Source organism: Sebastes fasciatus, chromosome 18 (assembly GCF_043250625.1).
Source record: "Sebastes fasciatus isolate fSebFas1 chromosome 18, fSebFas1.pri, whole genome shotgun sequence".
Classification (NCBI taxonomy): Eukaryota; Metazoa; Chordata; class Actinopteri; order Perciformes; family Sebastidae; genus Sebastes; species Sebastes fasciatus.
Window position 1 is genome coordinate 17,588,372 of NC_133812.1, and position 19,455 is coordinate 17,607,826.

Sequence of the window (19,455 nt, forward strand, 5' to 3'; positions counted from 1 at the left end):
GTGTTGAATAGCCTGTAGATGTTGGAGAAATGTCCCAATACTGTTTAAATAAGAAAACACAAATCAGATAGAAGTCATACAGTATAAAGTACATTTGGCAAAGATCCAGAGCGGATGGAGGAGCAGGTTCTAATCTGAGAGGCCAGAGACCCCAATCTATCCACAGGGTCTCAATTAAGAAGAATCTAATCTGATAACAGACTGCGTACACACACACACACACACAGACACACACACACAGAGACAGATTGTCTCTAAAACACATTCACATTCTCTCTCTCTATACAGACACAAAGCACCTGTGAAAATCAATCCAAGCCTGGGCTTCATAATTAAAACAACGCTGAAGGAATTCACCTTCACAGTTTTCTTAACGTGCATTTGCACAGTTAGAAGGTTAAGTTGGAGAAAAAAAAGGAGAAAGGAAGAACACGTTCTGCCCAGCAGCAATCTTAATCAGTCAAACATCTCTGAGTAAACGCTAAATCGGCTGAATTAATTTAATTTTTCAAGTATTTTGAGTCATTTAATTGAGGCACTGCAGATGTCGACAAACTACTAAGTAGATATTTTAAGGTTTTAGTGTCTTTTTTTCAAAAATACTTCAAGACAGGCTGCGAGTCCTGCTGAGATCAAACATGAGATTCAGGCTATTTAAATTCCAATATTACTGTAAGTGACTCTGATCAGCTTCCAGAGGCAGAGACTGAAAGAGAGAGTCAAATATATCAACAATACAAAACAAACAAAATCATCTAAAAACCGGGTAAAAGTAGAGGTCTCAGATCAGATCTCATTTGTGTTGTATGTATGCGTGTGGTGACCCCGGCTCCCCTTTCTTATTATCTCCCATCATATCACCCTGCATTGACGATAGCTTCCTCATCTGCAGTGCATTCCTGCGTGGCCAGGAGGTGACGAGAGCATCCTACGCCAGAATGACTCGGCAGGATTTCTTTTTTGCGCTCTCCCTGCGTCCCCACACTCCTGCCCACAGACTGACTCACTGCTCTCTGGCTGAGACCCAGTCTGTCTCAACTCCTCCTCTCCTCCCTTCTCTCCTCTCCTCTCTCCTAGTGCCTGTGATCTGATGTGAATGGATGCTGACGCTGGAGGGCTTTCTGCAACACTGCTTTCACCCATCAACTCCAATTCTGATCAGGGGATGGAAGGAAGGAGAGAAGAAGAAGGAAGGAAGGTGTGAGAGAGGAGGATCTGTTTGGAGAATTAGAACGGGGCCTCAGATGACAGGAAGCCTAGAGATTTCAAAAGGTGAATTAGGGCTGTGTAGAAAATGATTTTATTTTTGTTAGCCTGCACTGACATTAGTTCCAGTCATGCTTACAGTTGACATTAGCCATACTTAAGGTTACATTTTATACCAGCAGGCATAAAGAAAGATGTTGTTAGCAAGAGAGCTGTTACCTAACACCATGTATCCATTAACTGATTTTTAGAGATTTACGATATATTGATTAGGGCTGTCAAAGTTAACGCGATAATAACGCATTAACACAAATTAGTCACAAAAATAACACTAATTTATTATATGCGATTTTTCTGAGGTTGTAGCAGACTCAGTTTTAAAGCTAGAGTGAAGATACTGGCATCACATGAAACTAAAAAACATAAGTCATATGTCATACTAGCTTGTCGGGAAGGAGGTTAATCAACGCCCCAAACTTGCGCTAAATTTTGGTGAGGAAAAACTGGCATGGCCATTTTCAAAGGGGTCCCTTGACCTCTAACCGCAAGATACGTGGATGAAAATGGGTTATATGGGTACCCACGAGTCTCCCCTTTACAGACATGCTCACTTTATGATAATCACATGCAGTTTTGGGTCAAGTCATAGTCAAGTCAGCACACTGACACACTGACAGCTGTTGTTGCCTGTTGGGCTGCAGTTTGCCATGTTTTGATTTGAGCATATTTTTATGCTAAATGCAGTACCTGTGAGGGTTTCTGGACAATATTGTGATTGTTTTGTGTTGTTAACTGATTTCCAATAATAAATATATAGAGACATTTTCATAAATCAAACATATTTGCCAACTCCCATGTTGATAAGAGTATTAAATACTTGAGAAATCTGCTTTTAAGGTACATTTTGAACAGATAAAAAATGTGATTAATTTGCGATTAAATATTTTAATCGATTGACAGATAAATAAAAAACAGATAAATTAACAGCGGTAATGGGAAATTTATATTATTATTTATTATTCCGATTCCAATTAAATTATAGACGATAAATCAAAACCAAATTGGTCGTGTGCGATCTGTTTCACAGGAAAAAAAACACCCAGTCCCTGAGAGGCAGGTAATTATTAGTTATTGTATTGGCTGAAAAAAGTCCATATTGTGCATCCCTAAATATTTTAAAACAAATACACTTAATCACTTTCTTGCTGAGAGTTAGGGCGGGGCTTCAGGGCTCTGCAGACTGAGTCAAGCATGTTGTTTTGTTAACAAGGAAACGGCTGCCTTGTCCTCTAGACCCTGACAAGCTAAAGTCAAGCTTTGAACAAACAGAGAGGGGGAAAGCAAAGGTAAAATAACGGGAGATGGGATAGAGTGTTAGTGGGTAACTAAGACTTTTCTAGGTTTTACAGATCTGTCTGATTCAATCCTGTAACGTGTCTGTCTTATAAACCAGTTGCACTGTTTTCTTGGCTTCACTTCGACAGCCACTCCTACCTTCAGATGACACTTCAAACTGTGATCTTCTAATAACCATTAGGAAATGTAACCTGATGCTATCTCTTTTGACAACTATATTAAAAATGCCTTGATCCAAGCAACAACGGCTGTGCACACCTTTTATAAAAATAAACAAAGCAGGGAGATATTTATAGCCTTTAGAGCAAGAGGAGATCTTAAAAGCTTCTCGGAGTGCAAGACACTCGGCTGAACTGTGTGATAGGAAAGTTGAAATAAGATGGGCTCAACAAAACCCTGATGGTCCCATTAACTTTGTAGGCTGCTCCTTTGGGGCAGCTATTAGAATAATGGAGGACTGCAGAGTTGTGTATCAGTTCACAGAAAGGGAAAATGGAGTGCTGATCAGCAAACGCTTGAACACAATTCGATACCAATGTACCAGTAAGATACAATTACCTTTCATATAAAACAGTTCATATGCACTGCTTGAATTAATAGTTTTTTTTCAATGCTAATTTGTTACTACACACTTGTAAGAAATTATTTAAGTGCAATAAAAAAACAATATATATGACTTGTTCCAAGCCATATATGACGAGTAGTCAAAATATATATAAATATATATCTGCTACATGCATGGAAGTTGGAGAAAACTAGACTTCTGCACCTCCTCATGGCTCTGTTTTCAGGATTTAATAACTCTAGCCCGTGACGGGAGACTTTGGCCAATCACAGGTCATTTTAGAGAGAGAGAGCGTTCATAATAAGCGTTCGTATTGAGCGCTCCTATTGGCTGTGCTCCGGCTGGTGGGCAGTGATTTGTATTTCCTCAACAGATCTCGACATGACTGCCGGGTCACAAACTTTCTCATTTTACAGCTAATTAGTACACTACAAGATGTTTCTGAAAACATTTGAGGGGAGAAATAGGCATTACAGTAACAGAATATTGATTAATATTTGATCAGCGCTGCCTAGTTTGACCGTTTGACCGGATTTTGCGAGTGATTGACAGCTGCTCAGAGACAGCAGCTGGACGGCAGACTCCAGATCGGCTCTGATTGGTTGTTTTCATCCGGTCTGTGAAATCTTGCAGATGCCATTAGGAGCATCGGAGGACACCAGAGGACACAGAAGCACATGATTTTTTTCTCAGATTACCTGTCTCATGCACTACCGTCAGGATATAGTGACTGTTTTATAAAAATAACTTTTTAAAATCACATTTGCTCCATTTCTACCCACTGCAGCTTTAAATGTATTTACTTCCTTGCATCTATGTCCATATCTGCTTATTCCTCTTTGGGCTCCTCCAGCTACCCAGCATGCAGTGCCAAAAGACACAGGAATACCCTGAAAAGGCTGCCAGTATGTCGCAGGGCAAAAGGGCAACGCATACAACGATGTATGACAAGCTTCAATGCACCCGCGCCAATATTATTTTGTATGCAAGCCCACAAAGCGGCTGGGTCCCGGTGCCCGTCAACACGTCAGGATAAGCTGCTACTTCCCAGCATCAATGTGCGACTACATCCAAGCAGCAATTATATCACATTCACTTCAGCACATCCCTGCTACTGTACTTTGTTTGACTGCTTCTTCTGCCTATATGACACATCCAGTGGGTGTGTGTGTGCTATGGGCGTCAAACTGATGCGCATCAAATGATGCAATTATTTGCAACACAGCTGGTGTGTGTTGCGCTTAACATGTATAGTAGATGAACACATTCACAGTAGGCACAGCAAAGCCCTCAGGTGCACTTAGGTGCAGAACAGCAGACTGATGTCAAACGGCCCGGACACACTGGACGCGTGAGCAGCGCATGCGCATCGCGGAACCTCTTGCTTTTTATTTTGGCGTCCATGTTAACAGCTTAGAATAAGCCGCACGCGGTTCACGGCATAAATAGACAGTGAAAATGGTCTTTCGCCAGTATATTGACATCATACCAGCAACATTACTACAGTTTCATTGTCTGTATCTGTAGAATATGTCAGACATGAAAAACACTTTCTGTTTCAAAATAAAAGCCCTCTAGTGTTTTTTCTGTGGACAGAATTCCTTCAATTGTTAACACAAGGCTTTTATTCTGAAATATTTGCAGGACAGTATCGGGGAATATGCAGTGACTGGTACTGCCCCACAAATTAATAAAGAAAGAGGACTGGCTGTGGATTATTATTATTATTTACAAATGAGCACACACTTCTTAACCCTTTTCTGTCTAAAATAAATATAAATGTCATTTATAATGAAATGAAATGACCATTATGAAAGGCAAACTCAATGTAGGAAGCTGCAGCGCAGTAACGCTGCCGGTGTGGACACCACACGCGTGAGAGATGCATCAGTTCAGCGAAGTAACCGTGTGACCCGGCAGTAATGCTCAGATTAGCTAGTAAGACTGTCTCATGAGGCTCAAGTACTGTATTTGCATTTTCCCCTCCAAACGTCCACATCGTACATTATGTACGGATGAGGGACTGAAAGCCAACATTTCTCCTCTTGAAATTTTAATGGGATGAGAAAAGGGCCTCTCAAGCCCTCGTCCTGCTCCTGTTACTCCCCCTTTCTCAGATTCTTTAACTACTCTTCCTCACTACGCTCTTCTTCCCACCGCTGCAGGTTAACTTTGTTCTCTTCCCGTTCCAAATGCCTCATGTGACTTTGCAGCTTCTCGTCTCGAGACGCGGTAACTCCACTCTTTCCTGCTGCTGCGTCTCGAGGTCGTTGCGTCGGACGACGGCGCTTACTAAATGTCAGAGGCGGTCAAGCGCCTCCGCAAGAACACAACCCGCCCTAAAAGCCGCTGCCGGCCACCTGTCCATCACATCAGCGCTGTCTCAGATCATCGGCTCCGACGTTTAACCATTTCACCACTTTGCACTGTGACAGATCACCGGCCAATGATATGATTGGCTCTGATGGGTAATCGCTGCATCAGTGATCAGAGGAGACAGTGGACAGCAACTTCCTTGAGGTGAGGTGATTCTGCACTTCACTCGTCTTGCATCGCTGAACTTAGACATTTGCAAATTGAAAAATTCGATTTTTTTAATGCAATGCTTTTTTTTTTTTGCTTGTCAGCCAAATATCAGTTCTTGGATACTGGATTGTCCTTGATGGAGCTCCAAGGTGACAACTGTACAGTATAACCACATGTAATGACACTTTTTTTCTGAATCTGAATCTCAGTAGTTTTAATTCAATTAATCGCCAACTATTGTGATAATCGATTAACAGGTTTGAGTATTCTTTTAAGGGAAAAAAATGTAAAAATTATCTGATTTCACCTCCTTATATGTGAATATTTTCTGGTTTCTTTACTGCTCTATGACAGTAAACTGAATATCTTTGAGTTGTGGACAAAACAAGACATTTGAGGACGTCATTTTGGGCTTTCGGAAACACTGATCGACATTTTTCACCGTTTCCTGACATTTTATAGACCAAACATCTAATCGATTAATCGAGAAAATGAAAATCAACAATGAAAATAATCACTAGTTGCAGCCGTTCTTGTATGTGTGTGTGTGTTTAACAACCTGCTGGTGTAAACCTTCAGGTGTTCAGGAAGGTTCACACCTGTGCCCCAGTGATGGCAAAGCCTCAAAGGCGGAGTGAGTGACCTAAATAACGAGTGTTCAGTTAGAGACCAACACACGAGAGAGCGAGAGAGAGAGAGAGAGGGTGGGGGGGGGAGCTTCTCCGTCACCTCCTTTGCCCTGTGCACAGTTTTGCAAGCGCGCAGACACATTTGCTAAATGAAATGCCGTCTGTTTGCATACAGCATGACAGTCAGTGAAAACTAATGGTTCACACAGGCAGCAAACTGTGACAGTGGCCCCTGCTCAGAGAGACACAGTTCATGTTGCACCAGAGCGAGTGTGAGGGCGTAATTGAGGAGAGTGGTGGTAGCGAGACGGACACTATTGACTTAGCAGAAGGTCTTTCTCGTCATTTGCAGTTTTTGTACACGCCCCTCTTACCTCTCTTTGCTGAACTTGAGGGAGTGGAGGATGGCCGGTCTCTTCTGCCTCAGGTTCCACAGGTGAACGCTGTCGTCAGCCAGAGCGCTCACCAACGCTCCCTGTCATAAAAGAAGGCATTTAATTGTTACATTCATAGATAACAGAGGTATCATCATTGAAATAACTACAGAAATGTCCATAAATATATCATACAGACTGCACACGCTCTCTGTGAGCATGACATGCATGAGTCAGACTGCATTCCCTGGAAACGGATTTTAAATCAGGCAGCTTTCTCCCGGGTAACGACGATGATTCATAAGACATATATAAATGTATGTGCGCGTGTAGGAGGCACTAAAAATCGTCTCCATCTCTCTGAGGGTTTGTTTAAACTGCTGAGTCACAGCCACACAGACGCTGACACACACACACGACTAGGCATGAAATACTGCACATTTCTCATAAATATGAAGTAAATCAAACTTGACACATGAATCAGAAAGTGCTGAAGGTATTCGATGCTCGTAGCGTGTTTTCAGCCTGTCAATCGACACTCGACAAAATGCTAAAGAGTTTGTCCTTGTGGCCTGTAGGTTTACTGCTAAACATGACAGACAGACAGAACTTTTTTAGCTGAGCAATTGTTGCCTAATAAGGGTTGGGTGAGTCATGGGTTGAGTCACATCTGAGAGTTTCTGTGATTTAAAAAAAAGGACAAAAGCAAACAACTGTGGGTTATACAATGTAGTCCCCATGTGATGTCCTTCGACAGAGGCTGTCGATAGTTAATACATTTCTGGTGCACCAGAAAGTTTATGCTAATTATCATCTATTTACCAGCAGACATGGAAATAAAGCATGTCAGTTAACTTTGTATTCTTTTCCTGGAAATATATATTAAATAAATTACCAGCTATTTATTACTGCTTATTGGGAAATAGTGGAATATAATTATCAAATAATGTTTATAATATATATAATATAATAATAATAAAAAGTCCAGAGTCAAGGCCCAAGTCAAGACAGCCAAACAAAGTAATTTTTTATATAAATTTTGAGGTAAATATTGGGGTAATTTGGCAATAATTCCAAAGAAATTTCAATTAGGTTACTTGCTAATTATCACCTAACTACCATGACATTTGCGGACCTTTAAAATGAAGTGTTACCTAATGTTTTAGCACAAGCAGCCATGCATATTATCTAAGGGATTAAAATACTCAATGTTATGAACGCTGTAGTACTCAGTACTCAAACACGTATTGATGTCAAAGGACTGATTGTACTCTTGGTACAGTAGCCTACGAGGAAGAGAAGCAATCACTGCCATAAAACATGGAAAGACAGGAGGGAGATAAGCAGAGAACGGAGGCGAGTTACTTTCACAATACCAATATGATCGTCATATGTCCTTCCCTACAACAGCACAACTACGTTTTCAACAGTTTTTAAGGTCTGAAATGTGATAACTTGGGACGGGCATTCATGAATCTGCTTATAAATCTTATTAAATGACATACCACCCACAGAGTTACCACTCTTTTAAGACAGCGCTGGACTTACTGGTGATGCCTCACTGGATTAATAAGCATTTTGTTGACTCCAATGTTCCTCTCATGTCTTTTGTGACCTACCTCATTGATGAGGAACTGTAGCTGGATGACGGCCGCTCCAGTCTCGTGCTGACAGTAACACTCCACGCCTGGACGACCAAACCTGAAAGGTTCTCTGTTAAGGAACGTACAGTACCACCACATGGATGTTTTCACCACACCGCTTGTTTTTGTTTGCGTAGGCAGCCCCAGAGTATTCACTAAATATGTATGAGGTGTTTTATTTTGAAGGTCATCTGCTCCTCGCTACACCTGACTCAAAAGGTCATGACATCCGTTACCCGGTTACCTGCTAGGAAGGAACATTGTTATGGTCTACCGACAGAGCTTGAACATATTCATCACCTACAACAGGGAACGATTGCAGGACTTCACCCTTTCTGACCCCCCACAGCCGGTGAATCACATTCCTTTCTTGGAAATAGTACCATTATTCAACACCTTACAATTATACACCACAGGGCTTAGTTTTACCACTGAGCTTTTTATTTTAAGACAATATGTTCTTAGAATAAAGACACAGAAATAGTAGTATATTAGACAGCAGAGAGTGCTTGCGAGGAATATAGATATAGTGAAAATCAAACAGGGGAACATTATCAGTGCTGCAGCGGAGGAAGACAACTGTAACAGGATTGAGCAAATGGAAGGGGGGGGGGGGGGGGGGAGAATTCAGATATTCAAATACATAGAAAACAAACCAGCAGAGAAAGAGGTGGATATTATGCGAGCAGATGAGAAAATAATAGCGGGGAGGGAGGATACAGTTAAACAGAGATCGGCAGCTCTGATAAAAGATGCAGAGGAGAGAGATAACATACGGAGAGGGGCGGAAGGATGGAGGCTGGGAAGGATAGAGAGCGAGATGAGGGAAGGGAGACGGGACTGACAGAGAAGAACTGGCTCCTCTTCCTGAGGAGAGTGAATGGGATTACTGATTATATCCATTCATTCTTCCCATGACTCGCAGGACTAAGGTGGGGGGTGGCCATTTCTCATACAAGGGGCACATAGAGGTGTAACACCCCGGGGACGACACTATTGCTCACCATTAGTTAGAGTGTGTATGTGTGTGTGTGAAGGCACACAGTGAAGGTTGTGTTGTTTCTGCATAGGACCAGCAGCTACTATAAAATGCCTGCAGAGGTTTGCAACTAAAACACAGTTTGAACCACGACGTGACTTATGAATACAGATGGAGTCAAACTAGGGCTGTCAAAGTTAACGCGATAACGTGTTAAAAGAAAAATTGTTTTAACGGCAGGAATTTCTTTAACGCATTAACGCAACTTGCAATTTTTAGGTTGTAGCACGCTCAGTTTTACAGCTAGAGTGAGGATACTGGCATCATATGAAACAAGAAAACCTAAGAGATCCATTGGTATCGAGCACGTTATACTAGCTTGTCGCAAAGGAGGTTAAATAACGCTCCGAACTTACGCTAAATTTTGACCTCTGATGGCTCTATGGGTACCCACGAGTCTCCCCTTTACAGACATGCCCACTTTATGATAATTACATGCAATTTGGGGTAATTCATAGTCAACACTGACACACTGACAGCTGTTTGAGTTTGCCATGTTATGATTTGAGCATATTTTGATGCTAAATGCAGTACCTGTGAGGGTTTCTGGACAATATTTGTCATTGTTTTGTGTTGTTAATTGATTTATAATAATAAATACGTTCCTTTGCATACAGCAAGCATATTTGCCCACTCCCATGTTGATAATAGAATCAAATACTTGACAAACCTCCCTTTAAGGTACATTTTGAACAGAAAAAAAATGTGTGAATTTGTGATTAATCGTGATTAACTATGGACAATCATGCCATTAATCACAATTTAACATTTTAATTGATTAAATAAATCAAACATATTGAGAATCTTTCATGAATCCACATAGAAAACAGCAACAATGACAGAGAAAGGCAGAGGGAGAGAGATATTCCTTTGATTAACCATTAAGCAGAAATAAACTGCATCACATATAACGGCGACGGTAGCAATGAGAAACAAGCACGGCCTGAAAAATCTAATTCAAACACCAATAATCAAGTCCTCCTCTCCCACAGTGCAAACTGCGCCTTCAGCCCCCAGACAGGCACCAGTGTAATTTATTAAGCCATAATGCATGTAATCATTCCTGAGGTGTGTTGTGACCATACCGGGGAATAAAGCCACCACATGAACGGAGCCAGCAGCACCACACACCTCGTTTCACCTCAGTAACTCTTCCTCTGCATCATTTGTTTTTTGCCTTTGGACTGAATACACAACAAGGTGTTTATAAGTAAACAAACACAACAAAAAAATTTATTCACCTATGTATCATGACTTTGTTTTACCATTTTGAAATCAATTTTATAATGCCAGAATGGATCAATTTGCTTCATTTGAGTCTAATGAAGCAATAAATCTTAAAATCAAATCGCAATACTTAAAAATGCAATACATATCGAATCAGCACCCAAGTATCGAATCGAATCACAAGATATATGTATCATCCCAGCCCTACACGATATATGTATTTTCATCCCTTCTTCCTCACAGTTCATCATTTGCTCCAATACATTTATCTCCATTTGGCGCCTGCTATTTCACTTATAGTTATATTTGACCGCAAGCTATCAGCATGATTCAGTATCCTCTGTGCCCTTCAGCTCCTCAGGTGGATTATTCTTTGACCTCCCCCTCCTGGACAGGCAATTAAAGAGCTGCAGCTCTGAGCCAGTGAGTACCTGACCAGGAGAAATCTCCCAGCTCCACTGGATTTCAGCCAGTAAGCCCCCAGAGAGATTGAGCAGACCTAAACTGTGACACCTGGAGGGCGCCATCAAGTCAATGATCATCAGAATCTTCCCCTATATGACATATAGCTTAGCCTCAGAGCTTAAAACTTCTTATGTTCACCAGCCACCTCTCTGCAAACCCTCAACACCTGGAGCTCTGTCTCACTCCACTTTAAACCTCCTGAAAGTAGTGGAGGTATAACCGTCGCCTAAACAAACTCTGCATGGGATCTATAGGAATAAGAGCTGGCAGTCTGTCTTCACTTTTACATTATTTGGTCTCAATTTATATTATTATATGATTATTTTTTAACTATGCACCTTATAAAGCTTCCACCAGCCAACATCTTCCATTTCTGATGTGTGATTGAAGAGTTAATCTGCAACTAGAAAAATTCCTATAGTGAGCATAGCTGTACTGTAGCCTGCAGCTTCCTGTTTTGGTTCCACTCAGCAAAAACACACCAGCAGTTAGCGTATGTAATGGCCTTGAGTGTTACTCCAGCGACAGAAAGCAGATGGGTAAAAGATGCCTGAACACATAAACCCGAGCCGATCACTTGAAAACAAATGTGTGAATAGTCGGTAACAGTAACATCAGATCAGAACGGGAGACAAACTTTCTTGGAAAATTCCTTGAAAGCTAACTCAATATCACTTAACACCTGCTTTGAAGAGTGAGGGGTAGAGCGAGAAAATAAAAAGGTAGAGGCACATAATAGCGTTTTCTTTTCCACACACAAGTTTGTCCTACCCAGTGGGCTATCTCCAGGTCTGAAAAGTGAAGCCAATGCAGAAGTGCCTTAAACCTGCATTCTTTCTAACAGCCAGCAGGGGGCGACTCCTCTGGTTGCAAAAAGAAGTCTGATTGTATAGAAGTCTATGAGAAAATGAGCCTACTTCTCACTTGATTCATTACCTCAGTAAACATTGTAAACATGAGTTTATGGTCTCCATCGCTAGTTTCAAGTCTTCTTCAATACAGCATGATGTTCATTTAGTAAATTATGGTCCCATTAAGAGTCAAATAGACCATAAAGCAGGGTATGCTTTAGGGCGTGGCTACCTTCTTATTGACAGGTCGCTACCACGGCGTCGTCTGTTCTGGGAGTTGTTCGTGTTTTCGTCTCAGAACTTTAATCCTTCCAGCGAGGGCTGGGAGGCGGAGTTAGCAAGCCGTGACGACGCCGTGACGACAGCATGACGGCTGTGACCCCGTGACCGAGCCATGTGACCGAGCGGACGCTACTGCGCCTGCTCCATGGGCCAAATGGATGCGGAAGATTGCCGGAAGATTCGGGTACTTTTCCAATTGTGCAACATTTCGATCTAACGGAGATCTTCGTCAGGCATTATCCAATCACCATCAGAAAGCAGAACAAGCAATATATGGACATAAGTTGATGAATGTGTTTGTGTTTTTGTGTTTTGTTTGATTCTTGCATAAGCACTTGTGAAACATACATTTCCGTTTTCATCTAGACAGAGATAAAGGCCATTCAAAACAAGTGCAACTTCACCAGCTGTCAAACCGAGACCTCAGTAACTTACAGAGTGAGAAGAGCAGTGATGCTGTTTGGAGGTCTCAGCAGTGGTGCCTCAGACAAAGTGAATTATGTAGAGTGACAGAAGGTCACTGCTGCACTGAACATTCAAAGTTTAGAGCTTCATACACTGCAAGAAATTTGAAGAAATGAAAAGTACTCTCACTATGAGAGAGAGAGGCAAAGAAGCTCATCAGCGCGCACAGAAACGCTGTCACAGCCAGTGGATGAGGACAGAGGACCCCGATGCTCTCTCCACTTGACCTATATGGCTGCGATCCTCGATGAGACTGCTGCTGGCTAAACTGTCACAGACTGACGTCAATGTAGGTCAAAAAATGTGCAAGTAAGGGAGAGCGAGCTAGCTTAGATCAGCTCATTTAATGAGGAGCGTGATGTATGGTATGCCTAAAAGCTGCAATTATAGTTCCTTTTAATTGGGGAAAAGGGGGGAAAGTGATGAGAGAGAAAGTGGCCCCTGCGTCATTTCTGTTTGCCAAAACATAAGGAATAGTCTACCACCTTGAAGTGTCAATTGAATTACTGATTGTACATGAAGGTAATCACTGGAGCTGGCTATTTGTCTTCATAAACTGTGGACAAATTGATCTGCCTAAAGTGAGGAAAGAATGAGCTAAAGTTGGACAACAAAAATGCAGAACATCCATTTTATGTGCAACCTTCATCCATGCGACAGTGCCAGTGTGGCGTTAGTCAGGATGGTTTTGGCCCGGCGACAGACAGTAAAGTCCATCTCACTCAAAACAACTTAATTGAAAACTCTTCCCTAATGTTGCCAGGCAACCAAATACTTCAGGGCCACAGTAAAAGAGAGGAGGAAGGATTTAAGGTTGTGCTTTTTAAACTGCTCACATCGCCTTCTCTCTGAAGAGAGCCAGCACATTTATCATGAAGCGCACATACGCCTGTTGACACAGACGTGATCATAAAAACACCCGAAATTCAAACCATCAAAGAAGGAAAAACTGGATTTTGTTCACGTTTCAAGTGGATGTTGGCACAATAATTATCGTAAAAATGCAGCAGGCCACAACGAGACATTGAATCCAATGGGAGAAGACTTCGCTTCAGTGCATAAAGAGGTGTGCAAAGAATTTGGCCATGGACTGAATTTCACCACAAGCATCTTTAGTTGTAGTAGACTCAGGTTCTGCATTCCTCTCTTTACATTTACATGCACTGAATTAAGAGCCACTAGTACTTAATGCGTTAATGCGTACCTTAGTGAAGCAGGTCTTAAGGCTTTAAAGAATATTATTTGATTACAACAAATGTGTTTTTGTTTTTATGCACATTTTCAATTTGTGCATAAAACAACCTCGGTGGAAATGATTGAAATTCAAGAGAGGAAAATAGTTGAAATACTGAAAAAGTTCTTTTGAGCTTGGCTGAGTTGCTGGAAAAGTTGGTGCATCAATAAAAAGAAAATGCGAGACAGTGCAATGGAAACTGACATAGCGAATAAATCATGACGTACATGTGTAGGCGATATCTAGTGGTGTTGTTGCAGGTTGCAACTGAGCATCCCTCCGCTCACTCCTCCCTTTCCAAGACTGCAGTAACGTGAGACGCCAAGTGCAAAAACCGTGGTAACACTGTTTGCCTTCCTCAAAAGGCCATCCTTACTGTATATACACACAACTAGGAGCAACGGAAGTCAGACGGCTGCTGGCCGTACCAGTTTTGCACTTTGCATTTTAACAAGCATGTCAGAGAACTACGGTGGCCCTCAGGTAACGTAATAACCCCAGCGTTTGGTTTGTCCGTTCTGGGTTTACTGTAGAAACATGGTGGAGCAAAAAGATTTACAATAATTACAATAGTAATTTGTAAAACATTTGTTATTGATATCATTAATTATTTAGCAATTGTTTACAAATGATTTGTGAATTCATACTGCCAAAGGTTTATGATTTGCAATAGTATTATGATAAACCAGTAAATTATGTATCAATCATTTGCCAATGATTAGCTCATCGTTGACTGTTAGCTCAAAAATAATGAAACATGTATTATTATTAATATAGTGCAACCAGAAAAAGGACCACTCCATCTTAAAAGTAATACTCCGTCTGTGTTATTTATTTGAATGCCCTTTCCGCTGCTCTCAATATGTGAAGGTAATTCAATCCTTACCCGGCGTATGAAAGCTTTTACAGTTGTTTTTGTTTTTGTAAACCTCCAACACCGGCTAGCTATTTACCACTGTCAAAATGTGTTTCCTATAAAATACATGTTTCCTCTGGCGGTGTGTCTTTGCCTCGATTTCACGCCAGGTGGGAAACGACATAATTTCAATTCCTGTGTGTTGTTTTCATATCATTGGTTTCTGACATGCTATAATAACATTTACAAAATATTAAAGAAGGATAGGTAGGAGACTCAGAGTGACGATAATGAACATGATTGTACTTTTTTATGATCCCTTTTTATGATTAGCTGGTAAGTTATTAATTGAATGCATTACACACACAGCACATTATTTCCTCAGGGGAAAACATGTTGATACAACTGGAAAAATCCTCATGTGCAGAGGAAGGGATTCATTTCATTTTGTTATATTGTTATGCAGAGAAAGCCGTGTTTCACATTACTGGTCACACTGTGATTGACAAGGGATATCGAACTGCTGAACAAAAAAATGTTCCATCAAAGTCCTCTAAGCACCTCAGCAAAATAAAATAAAACTGAAAATCTAAATCTGTACATGACCTTTCCCCGAGTCTTAAAATGACACGCATCGCTTTACAGGAAAAGTTCCTCGACATCTCAGTTGCCATATTCAAATTTGTTCCAGTGTTTTAACAAACATGACCCAAAGTTACTCCGAAGTGCCTCGACTGCATCCGCGCGGGACAGACTCAGTAGGAGACGTGTCACAATTGCTGACAAGAGCATTCCTCATTCCATTTTAACCAAGCGAAGTCTCCATCTCGCCACGCTGTGCCGACGCTAAAAGTGGACATACTGACCGCGGGCAGCGATGGGAGCGAGACAAGAAGACAGAAAAAGAGAGGAAGACGGAGAGCGGAAGCAGAAAGTGGGTCAGCTTCAGGTCTCGTCAAGCCCGATGAAATTTTACAGAACTATTCTGGAAGTCAAAGTTGACTGATAATTCACTTTTATATTGCCCCTCTTATATTTATTTTCGGCAAAGCCACGGGCAACTTCCCTGACAAATAAAAGGTGAGTCACAGACCGGGCAATCTGGCAAAGCAAAGTTGTCATGGAGAGAATTGGCTGGCTGCTGTGGGAAACAGACTGCAGGTTTTATGAAACCGCGTTATCCAGGAATAGAGTTGATCCTGATAAGAGTAATTGAATAGGGATGAGTCTGTATTTCACAGGAGAGAAGGGTTGGCTTGCTGCTCGTCTGCTTACTTCAAACATGCCTCTGTATATTTGTATGTCTGTGAGAGGAATAAATAGAAAAATGAAGGAGAGGATGCGGCTTTGGATGAGAATAGAAAGCTCCAGAAGGACGGGACAAGAAGAGAAGAGAAGGGAGAAGGCAGGGAAGGAGAAAATGGTAAAACAGAGGAGATGTCACAGAGGATGAGACAGTGAAAAAGAGGAGCGAGGTGATGAATGGAGGGTAAAGAGGAGAAGGAATAAAAGGGAGAGGCACTGAGAAAGCACCAGAAAGAGCAAGCCTGGAAGCACTGAGTTGCTATGACGTTAGGCCTGAATGACGTCAAAGCTAGCCACTCATACATCACCCTGCCAGGGAGGGAGGCGGGGCCACGGGGCACAGAAGGCTGCTTTGCACTGGACCCAGAGACAGCAACGAGGCGATGGGAGCTGGGCGGTAGAAAACAGAGGGAACAGAAAGGAGGCGATGCAAAAATAGAAGTCAAAAGAAAGAGAAAGAAATGAGGAGGATAGGAGCAAGACAAGGGAAAAGAAGAATACCTATGAAACAAAAAAATGAGGGAAAAAATGCAATGTAATAAGCCTCGGGAAACAACAATCGTGCACCACCGCAACAACAAAGGACTCGGCTCAGCTGCTTGTCCATTTCCCATTTGGACGCGATATCCTACAAATCATCCATAATTCTGCAACCTACCTTGACCTCAACCTGCCTGAATGCTCCCATGTCACCCATCTCCCGCCCTCCCTCCGGCTGCCCGCGGCTGTTTACATCAAATTTAAAGGCTGCTGAGCGAGCTGCATCTCCATTCCTCCAGGCCATGATCCATCCACCCCTGCACCGTGGCCGGTGCTCTGCTATTACCAGGCACTTCGCTCTACCTTCCTGAAGTCAGCCTTTTTGTCGCTCCACTCTGACTTAGCACATTTGATGTTTTAAGCATTTTTTTTTTTTTAATAATAATAATGGCTTCTTTAAGGGCATAATTTAAAAAGGGATAATTATGTTTTAAATGCTTTTTAATGGATCAGTTAATTAATAGTTTTGACACATTCCAGCCTCCATTCTTCCTTGTAGGTTTTGCCACAAAACATACGTTTGGAAATGTACTGCACCAGATCACTCTCTATTTTTTCTGTCTTTACAGTGCTGGAGAAATGAAAGCATATCCCATGTGTCCACCAGGGACCTTTCTTTACAACGCTGACATGGTTAAGTTGAAGTGGACTACATGCTCTGGGCAGAGAGGACAGGGCTTTGTTTGAGCTGAGCAGCACACCGGTCAGTGAAATTTGAGAAAGTCTCAACATGAGCAAAAATGTCCTTTAAACTGTTTTTCAGCTGTCGCTTAGCAACAGCAGGAACAATGACTAGCATCCTACCAAGGTGCTAGTGCACACTGCAAGCTTAAAAAGCTCTCTGGATGCGCAGGTCTTCACCCTCTGACTTTTAGAGATTTACACATTGTAGCTCTAAAAAGGGGCCCCTAAGACGTATTTGTGTTAATCCGTTTTCCTTTCCCCTCCCGCTGGCAGAGCATTCAGGTAGCGCCAAATCCATCAATGACAAGAGAAGAGCGCGAGGAAGCCTCGAGATTCACGCTCCCTCGCATGAAAAAAAAAAAAAAAAAGAAGAAACAACACAGGTATTGTCATGCGATCATACTGAAACGTAAGCAAATAGCTCACAAATGCGAATCCCGAGGCACAGACACAGAGCTCCACACACCAAGGAAAGACCTAGAGTTGAGCAAACTGGTGATTCATTTGTTTAACAGTCCTTGTATAAATAATCTCCCTTGACACATTTGATTTATTATGCAGGCAAACAATTAAACTGCGATGGGGCCGCTGAGTGTTTGTCGCTGCCTCAGCTTCCATACGCTCACCTTGGGAAGCACTGCGACACAGACACACACATAACATCCATTATAGTCCCTGTCCCTAAGATTCATCTAGATGACATTCTTGACAATGGCCATTTGCTGAGGTGCACAGTTCAACGTTGCAGTAATACAAATCCACGTAAAAAATGAGGCCTGTTCTTAGAGTTTGCAGGTAAAAGGCTGATTAGGGGCGGAAAGATGCTGCAGGTTCCACATGTCTACAAAATCTGAGAATACCAACAGACTCATGTGTGATCTTAAAGAGGACCTATTATGCTCATTTTCAGGTGCATACTTGTATTTGTATTGTTTTTCTCATACCGGCAAACTCTTCGGACTGCACTCCAGCTCCGCTTCAACTAGCTTTGTTTGATGGCGTGCCAAAGTAGCCGCTAGGAAGGTATTATACAAATGTGTTACTTGGTGACATCACCACGTTACAGAAGAAAAGGCAGGACATCAAGCAAGGCTGTTCAGGAGCAGTGTTTCTGTGGGGGAGAGTAACTCCCTTTGGCCTGGACTTTGTAACTTTGCAGACCTTTTATATGCACAAATAACTATATAACACTTCATTTTACAGAACCACAAATCTCATGCCAATTAGGTGATAATTAGCAGGTAACCTATTTGAAATTTCAAAGAAGTAATTTGCTAATTATCATCTATTGACCAGCAAGACATGGAAATAAAGCATATCAATTAATTTTGTATTCTTTTCCTGGAAATGTATTAAATAAATTACCAGCTATTTGGAAATAGCGGAATACAATTATTAAATAATGTTTATGATAAAGTAATTTTTCGATAAATTGTGAGGTAAATATCGGGGTAATTTGGCAGTAATTCCAAAGAAATTTAAAATAGGTTACTTGCTAATAATCACCTAATTACCATGAAATTTGCAGACCTGTAAAATGAAGTGTTACCAAAAAGCACAAAAGCACAATAGGCCCTCTTTAATGACACTGTACAGTGCAAGATAATAACACTACACAGGTAACTCTTAACCTGAATACCGATTTGGATTAGTTTACTGCAGAGGGAATATCACACTAACCAGCCACAATCCTCTTAAGCTCTTAAAGTCTCCCTCACTGACCTGTGAAGCACAATGCTGAAACACAAAGGGGCTACGTTGCACTAGAATCACGGCTTTATTAAGAAATATTGTCCATGAATTAGTCTGGGCGTGAGCCAGCACAGGCGAGGCGAGCGCAGTGGCGATGCTCAGTAAAAATCATAACCCCCTCCCCCCTCTCATGCTGTAGGGATAATGTGGATTGTTGGTGTCTGGAGCGTGGCCAGTTCTGCCCAGTAGTAGGGTGTTAATAACCCAGTATATCTTCTATTTTTAGCCGGACAACTCAGCACTGAGCTACTGTGCGGACCACTGCGAGGCGAATATGTGAAAAGGGATGAGACAGAGGGAGGGAGAGAGGGAGAAGGAGCGGAATAAAAGCAGGGGAAGGGGGTTTGGAAATTCACTGGCTGTTAAGAGATCGAAGGCGAGAAAGAGAGAGGGGGGGGGGCGGAGAAGGATGAGAAGAGAAGCGGGAGGGAGTGCAGTGGTAAAAAACTATGGAGA

At 41.8% G+C, this 19,455-nt stretch overlaps 1 protein-coding gene across 6 annotated transcripts in view; it reads right to left on the reverse strand.

The window, feature by feature from the left end:
• stxbp5a (syntaxin binding protein 5a (tomosyn)) overlaps positions 1 to 19,455 on the reverse strand; it is a 105,777-nt gene that overhangs the window by 57,247 nt on the left and 29,075 nt on the right. For all 6 annotated transcript variants that reach the window (XM_074616495.1, XM_074616494.1, XM_074616492.1 and 3 more), the window contains 2 exons: positions 8,276 to 8,357; positions 6,657 to 6,757 (listed from right to left, as the gene is read on the reverse strand). In XM_074616495.1, the coding sequence (XP_074472596.1) occupies positions 6,657 to 6,757; positions 8,276 to 8,357 (183 nt within the window). The remainder of the gene's footprint in view (positions 1 to 6,656; positions 6,758 to 8,275; positions 8,358 to 19,455) is intronic.